General features: G+C 36.8%; 1 protein-coding gene across 1 annotated transcript; it reads left to right on the forward strand.

Annotated features, from left to right (window-relative positions):
* Positions 1-121: 121 nt before the first annotated feature.
* On the forward strand, positions 122-3,852 carry camk2n1b (calcium/calmodulin-dependent protein kinase II inhibitor 1b). The gene is made up of 2 exons (XM_051662724.1): positions 122-1,008; positions 2,828-3,852. Exons 1-2 carry the CDS (start codon positions 840-842, stop codon positions 2,896-2,898), a joined length of 240 nt encoding a protein of 79 aa, XP_051518684.1. The 5' UTR covers positions 122-839; the 3' UTR covers positions 2,899-3,852.
* Positions 3,853-8,063: the final 4,211 nt, after the last annotated feature.

Here is an 8,063-nt window from a genome sequence, read left to right on the forward strand (position 1 = left end):
AAGAGGGAGATAAAGACCTGTCTCTTGTAACCATCACAGAGAGTCACGAATCACAGTGGATTAGTTAGTGCTGAGAGTCCATCTAGTTGTGTAAATTGCATAATTGTGACACTTATCTTCAAAGACTGCATACCAAAGCATGTAAAGCCATCAAGACAATGCTTTTAAAACACAAACGCCATCAAAATTACCTTAAAATCCTTTCTAGCTTGTGAACTGCATTTTAGGTAGAGTCACATAAGCTTCTAGCACCACTGAATTTGATTCAACAAAAATGCTCCATTGTTATTTTATATTATTTACAATGAACACAAAATTGTGCACGGTCAAATGTCATTATCAATGGTGACAGTTCATGAATTTTCCCTTGTGGGACTCGAACCCAAAAACTACAAAGTGAAAAGGGCGTTTCTGGATGCTTTGATCAAGGGCATCGCTTATGAATCTCCCCATCTGGGATTCGAACCTGCATACCTTTGATTAACAACACAGTTGCACAGTGACATGCAGGGAGGGGTAGTTTCTGGATGCACCATAAACATTCAGCCTGAGTGACGTCTCTCTGCTCATCCGTGTGTTTTCGCATCGCGCGCCTGTTTTGCATGTGCATCATTTTTTCGAGTGAGTTCTGCATCCTCTGTTTGCAAGTAGGGAAAGTGAAAGTGGCATTCAGAATATGTCTGTGAAAATACAACTACCTTTGACCGTGACCGTTTAGTTGTTGCATCACCGATAGATTAGGCGCGTACATCTCCACTCTCGTTCGTTATAACTATAAATATATAACTATAGTTGTCGATTATTATTATTTAGAGTTATTGATTATTCTGGGCGCGATCATGTCAGAGGTGTTGCCTTATGAGGAGAACATCACTCATTATGGTGATGATGGAGATGAGGAGCAGATATCGCTCACCTGTCGCCTGCAGAACAACACTAATAACTTCTTTGGTTCGGCGCAGAACAAACGACCGCCAAAACTCGGACAGATTGGACGAAGTAAGAGAGGTGAGAATATTTATAATTATTTATGAAGGATGCATTGAAATGTTTTAATTATATATATATATATATATATCACAAATGCCCCTCAAAATCTGATCCAATGGGTAAATTTTGCCCCGAAAATTTAATCTCTCTCTCTCTCTCTCTCTCTCTCTCTCTCTCTCTCTCTCTCTCTCTCTCTCTCTCTCTCTCTCTAAAACTGTTTTATAGTGTTAAATTGTTTTTAAAATTTCCAACAACTAGACACACGCATATATATAGAGAGAGAGAGAGAGAGAGAGAGAGAGAGAGAATTAAACTTTCCCTAAGGGGCAAAATTTACCCCTTGGATCAGATTTTGAGGGCATTTGTGACCTTTGTGAGGGCATATATTTTCTAATCATATAAAAATACTGATTACTATCTTTTTATGTCCAAAAGTTTATCTTTTCTCAATACTTAATTGATTTATTAACGTAGAATAGAATATGAATAAATATGTTGGATGTTACAAATAAAACAATGACTTTATTACTGGCACCTTTTGTCCCCACAAGTATAATTTAGGGGGCATTTTTTCAATTTTTGGGGGCATTTTCTGGCACTGATATATATATATATATATATATATATATATATATATATATATATATATATATATATATATATATATATACAGTACTGTGCAAAAGTCTTAGGCACATAAGATGTTTCACAATTTGTCTTAAGATGGTTATTTATATCTTCAGCTTTAGTGTGTCAATAGGAAATATAAATGTTAGACTCCCAAACATTACTTTTGCAAAAAGAAAGATTAGAATAGAAGAACAGGGAGCCCTGCAACGATGATATTGCCCCCACAAAGCCCCCCACTGAACATCGAGTCAGTCTGGGATTACATGAAGAGACAGAAGCAATTGAGACAGCCTAAATAGATAGAAGAACTGTGGCGAATTCTCCAAGAAGCTTGGAACATCCTATCTGCCAACAACCAAGAAAAACTGTGTCCAGGTGTACCTAGGAGAACTGGTGCTGTTTTAAAGGCAAAGGTGGTCACACCGAATATTGATTTAGCTTTTTTATGTTCACTGGACTTGTATGAGATTAAGTGATAAATGAAAACTATTTATGGCAATTCTGAGTCACTAGTTTCCATTCAATGACAGTGTTTTTTTGTTTTTTTTTGTTTTTTTTTACTGACAAGTTCCAAAAAGCACAAAAAAACAAAACAAAGAATATTAGTAAATAATCACTAAAATTTCAATCCGTTCCTCACACAAAACTATAGTACGTTGTATGACCTCAAAAGTCTTGGAACATAACATACAAGTCATATGGGTTACTTTTATGTTTTTCTTTTTTTTGTTGTTTTGTCCTTTTTGGAGCTTGACAGCCATGGTCACTATGAACTGTCATTATATGGAACAAACCTGCATGTACATTTTTAAAATGTTCTCCTTTTTTCTGTTCTGTAGCAAACAGGCTTGGGGTTTTTACTTCCTTTATATTTTTCATCATTTTTAAATCACATTTTTGCCTTCGGTAATTCATTTTAAATGGTTCTCCAGTGTGACAAATGAATTTTTGACTAATGTAGTCTCTCCATTTATATGATGTCATAAAACTTGCATGCATAATAATTCAGAAAGAATTGGAAAAATGCCATTTAAAATAGTCTTAAAAGAAGTATATCATGTCAAACTGCAGGATACTTCTTCTGCAGTCCGCAAAGCTTGACAATCCAATTCCAGCAGTCATGGTGTCATTAAAACTATTGTCTTCTTAATTCTTCAAGGCAAGCAGAGTTTGACCCCAGTGCCTCATGTCATTTCTCTCATTCCAGTTGTCATAGAAGATGACAGAATCGATGAAGTTCTGAATAACACAGCAGAGAAGACATCGGCAGGAGTGTAATGCTCAAGGACGTTGTTAAAGAGGCAGAAAAGCGCGGGTTATATGCATTCTGCATCAAAAGCACTTTGCAGTCCCTCTCAGTATGGGTTGAATTTCACGGTACCGCAGCAGGTGAGGAGAAGTCCATGCTGCAGGCAATCCAAATAGAGAAAGAAACCTGCTTTCTCTTTTTAAGGGCATGTTTAATCTCCCCTCTTTTAAAGTGACATCTTACTCCGGACATAAATGTCCTATGTTGTTTAATACATGTGGAGTTGGTCTGTAGTGGTCACGATTCCATTAATATTGTGAGAGGAATGCATTGATTTCACAAGCACAAATTTAACAACTTTTGTTCTTTATTTTGCTCTGAGACTGAGCACTTGGTTTTTCTGTATATTTTGTGTGCAATGAAAGTGAGACTTGATGTTTTTCACTTTAAATATCCTAATTATAATCTTTTGGATACCATTTTTGTTCCTGAAGAGCTGATGAACACAGCAAATGATTTTTATGATGATGAACGAGGAAAGACTACTTTTTAAGTCATTTTTTAATGTTGCATATTGTAAGTTTTGATGTGGCTGCAAAACTGCCTGCTTTAGCCTGAGGTAAAAAGCTTATTTTTATATCAAGGAGCTATTTCTATAGTCGTAGCACTTTCAAATGTGGTTGTCAGTACTCTCAGCTGAATGGAATATGATCACGTTTGTGCCAAATATCTAATATATATTGTGCAAAATATGCCAGTCAACTTGTGTTTCTGTTTACCCAAGTAATGTGAAGTTTTTCAGGCCTGCCTCTCATAAATGTTCCAGGGTTTTTCTAACAGCTTTTTGCATGAGATGGGCACAAACGCCTCTTTCTTTGGCAGTGAAACTGGAATATTGTATATGTTGCACTTCTCTATACTGTTAAACAGGGCTATATCTGCAATGAAATGTATGAACATTAAAATGTGACTACTTAACAAAGGTCTTCAAATAACTCCTTACTGTGTGCTATGTGACATTTCTTCCAAGTGTGGAAGATCAGCCTTGTTTAATCAATTGTAATGTGAGCAATTACAGTAGTAACCAAATTTTAAAAAGCAACTATTTGAGCAATTAATGTAAAAAAGTTCCGTTGTTAATCGGCCTCATCTTAAAGGAATATTCCGGGTTCAATACTGTTTAAGCTCAATCAACAGCATTTGTGGCATAATGTTGATTAACACAAAAATTATTTCAACTCTTCCATCTTTTTCTTAAAAAAAAAAAAAAAAAAAAAAAAAATCAAGGTTGCAGTAAGGCACTTACAATGGAAGTGAATGGGGCCAATTTTTTGAGTGTTTACATGCAGAAATGTGAAACTTATAATTGTATAAAAGCACTTATATTAACTCTTCTGTTAAAACTTGTGTATTATTTGAGCTGTAAAGTTGTTTAAATAATTTTTATGGTTGTTTTGGGTTAACATTGTCATGGCAATGAAGTTGTAAAATTGGGTATAACTTCACAGAAAAAGTTAGTAAGCGATTTAATCACACTAAAAGCATGTTAACACGCATATTGTTTACATCTATGGTTATACTTTTTTAATGTTTACAGATTGGCCCCATTACATCCATTGTAAGTGCTTCACTGCAAACCAGATTTTTGTTTTTTATAGAAATGTCTAAATTAATTTTTGTAGTAATCAACATTATACCCCAAATGCTATCGATTGAGCTTAACTAGTATTAAACCCTGAATATTCCTTTAAAATAATTAGTTCAACCCAAAATGAAAGATTCAGCATCATTTATTCACCCTAATGCACTAAAAAAACAGCTCTTTGGCTGAACTTGATTCAGTCGTGGACAGTGGTTCCACATAACTGAAATTAGTTTTCTTTTTTTTTTTTTTTTTTTTAACCCCCTTTTCTCCCAATTTGAAATGCCCAAGTCCCACTACTTAGTAGGTCCTCGTGATGGCGCGGTTACCCACCTCAGTCTGGATGGCGGAGGACAAGTCTCAGTTGCCTCCGCTTCTGAGACCGTCAATCCGCGCATCTTCTCACGTGGCTCGTCGTGCATGACACTGCGGAGACTCCACATGTGGAGGCTCATGCTACACTCCGCAATCCACGCACAACTTACCACATGCTCCACTGAGAGCAAGAACCACTAATCGCGACCACGAGGAGGTTACACAATGTGACTCTACCCTCCCTAGCAACCGGGCCAATTTGGTTGCTTAGGAGACCTGGCTGGAGTCACTCAGCACACCCTGGATTCGAACTCGCGACTCCAGGTGTGGTAGTCAGCGTCAATACTCGCTGAGCTACCCCTGAAATGAGTTTTCTTAACTTAAAATTACTAAGAAATCTTAACAAAGAACCTAGTTGGACTTGGTAAACCCAACAAAATTAGACGTGTCAATGTAACTCAAATAAATATATTTTATTTATTTATATATTAACTAGTGAAAGTGAATGTTAGCATGCTAAATACATGCTGATTGGAAGCACTACAGAGTGTAGTTTAGTTTAACTATGCAATGGTTAGCACAGCTATTGCTTGATGAAGCAAGCAATCAGTTTCACATACAACATCTACCTGTCCTCATCATTACTCAAGCAGAATTTTAGAGCTACACAACGAAAGCATACAGGGACCAAGAGCTGTTGAGCAAAGGACAAAAAAGTGCCATAAAAGCAATCCCTACAACTTTGCACTACTGTATATTCATACTTTGCACCTTAGAATCCAAAACGAGACACGCGAGAACTAATGCAATTTGGCATCATTGATGCCATATTGAATAAGATTTGGGAGCTACGGTAAAGGGGAAGATTATAAAGCCCATTCACACACACATATGCAGCAACAAAGCTACATGATCTCATTCAAATTCAAATTTGAATGAGTTGGCGACTTCTGTCGACATGAGCGACCGTTGGTGACTAGATGTGGCCGTGTCCACCAACTTCAGAAAGTTGAGAAAAGTTCAACTGCAAATGAGAAGCAACTTTTGACAGTCACAACCAATAGGAGTGAAGAGGATGTCACTGGAGCTCATGTCATCCGTCTCCTGTGAGATAATAGCATCGAGTGCTGGTAAGATGGAGAAGTTTATGTGAGTGATTTCACCACATACAGTACATGGACCACATAGCGTTGCTATGGTGTTCTAGCTAGTTGCTAGTGTGCCAGACTGACAGACAAGTTCTTTTAACTTAAAAGTTTTATGTAAACTCGTTACCATAAAAGATAATTTTTCTGAGGTAAAGAATATGCATTGACTCAACTTAATTTAGTTGAGTTATCTTTCTGCTTTGACTCAAGTTACATTAATAAAAGAAAAATTTCAACTGAAGAAATCTTGTTGAGATTTAAGTAATGTGGACTTGACCTGTTTAGTTCTAACTAACTAAATATGATTAATTAATTACATTTGTTTTTAGTACTGTTGTTGGCAAATCACCAACATTCAATATTTATTAGTTAATTAAGCTGGGGGCCTGGGTAGCTCAGTGAGTATTGACACTGACTACCACCCCTGGAGTCACGAGTTCGAATCCAGGGTGTGCTGAGTGACTCCAGCCATGTCTCCTAAGCAACCAAATTGGTCCGGTTGCTAGGTAGGGTGGAGTCACATGGGGTAACCTCCTCGTGGTCACAATTAGTGGTTATCACTCTCAGTGGGGCACGAGCCTGGCTCCGAATGTAGTTGATTCAACATATGTTTTTGAGTTGAGGTGGCAAATGCACTTGTTCATTCAACTTAAGTATACAAATTGTTACAATAACTTAATATGTTAAGTTGACATTAAAGTTTTAAGTTGTGTCAGCTCAAAAAAGCACTAATGGACTAAAACAAACTCAGATAAACCGATTGAACTAAAAAAAACTTTTCCAGTAGAATTAGAGAAATCATGAAAATCATCCACCTAACTCAAAACACATAAGTAATGGAAGTAATGTTAGGTTTTATGTTTATTGTACTCAATTTATCTGTGTTAAAACAACATCAGAGATAACAGTCAGACAGACAGACAGACAGACAGACTGATAGATAGATAGATAGATAGATAGACAGACAGACAGACAGATAGACTGACTGATTGACTGACTGACTGACTGACTGACTGAAAAACATACGTAAAAAAAACGTAATTCCGATCAGTTAGAATACACATATTTATGATTGATAATTTTGGTCTTGGTTTAGGGAGTTTGGTTTAGATTTACAATTATCAAGTCAAGTCATTTTTATTTGTATAGCGCTTTTCACAACACACATCGTTTCAAAGCAGATTTACAGAAAATCATGCTTTAACAGAAAAGGAAACGGTATAGAGTCATCATTGTGTAATTGTAAATTGTGTATAAAAATAAATAATTAAATAGTTAAATAATAATTGTATTTAGAACCCCAGTGAGCAAGCCGAAGGCGACTGTGTCAAGGAACACAAAACTCCTTAAGATGTTGGTTAATAGAGAAAAATAACCTTGGGAGAAACCAGGATCACCATTGGGGCCAGTTCCCTTCTGGCTAAACAGCATGAATATAATGCCAGTATTAGTTATTTGTGTGCAGTGCAAGTCATGGTTTAAAATTTTTAAACTAAGTGTTAAGGTCCAGTGTTTAAACAAAGATTTTTTATGAACTGTAAGAATAATGACTAATGTCTTTGAAGTCCATCCTGGATTAACTGCAGGTGTTCACATAGATGCATTGTCCTTTGTTAGTTGGCTGATGAAGGCTTTTGTTGGCAATTAATTGATAGTCTATGTATTACATTTCAAGAGTGTAGTCCATCAATAAACAAAGGTGATGCAGGCAGATATCAATGAGGTGCATCACAGTTCAACCGGCAGGTCATTTTGGTGAGGTTCGGTGGGGTCCATCCTGAATCCAAGGTTCAGGCAGTGGCATATGAAGTATCCAATGTCTTACAGTTAGAGTTGGCATCAGTTCATCCTCTGAAGTCCATCATAAAAGACTGAACTGATGTCTGGCTAGCACCGGCTGTAGTTTGTCATCATCACTCAGCGACACGTAGCAGTGGAGTCTGACACCAGGCAGGAACGGAGCTGGATCTGGCCGGCTCTGGTAACCTCGGAATATGAATCCCGGTTGAGACAGGGAAACAAATAGAATAATATTAGCATAGATGCCATTCATTCATTTTAAAGTTCTTGGGACATATCCTGAGGATAG

The sequence above is a fragment of the Myxocyprinus asiaticus genome, chromosome 29, assembly GCF_019703515.2.
Source record: "Myxocyprinus asiaticus isolate MX2 ecotype Aquarium Trade chromosome 29, UBuf_Myxa_2, whole genome shotgun sequence".
NCBI lineage: Eukaryota > Metazoa > Chordata > Actinopteri > Cypriniformes > Catostomidae > Myxocyprinus > Myxocyprinus asiaticus.

What these genes read in the sequence shown, in the direction of transcription:
- camk2n1b (XM_051662724.1), top strand. Translation starts at nt 840, where the DNA reads ATGTCAGAGGTGTTGCCTTATGAGGAGAACATCACTCATTATGGTGAT. An exon ending in GATTGGACGAAGTAAGAGAG is followed by an intron (nt 1,009 to 2,827) that starts GTGAGAATATTT and finishes CTCTCATTCCAG; the next exon opens with TTGTCATAGAAGATGACAGA.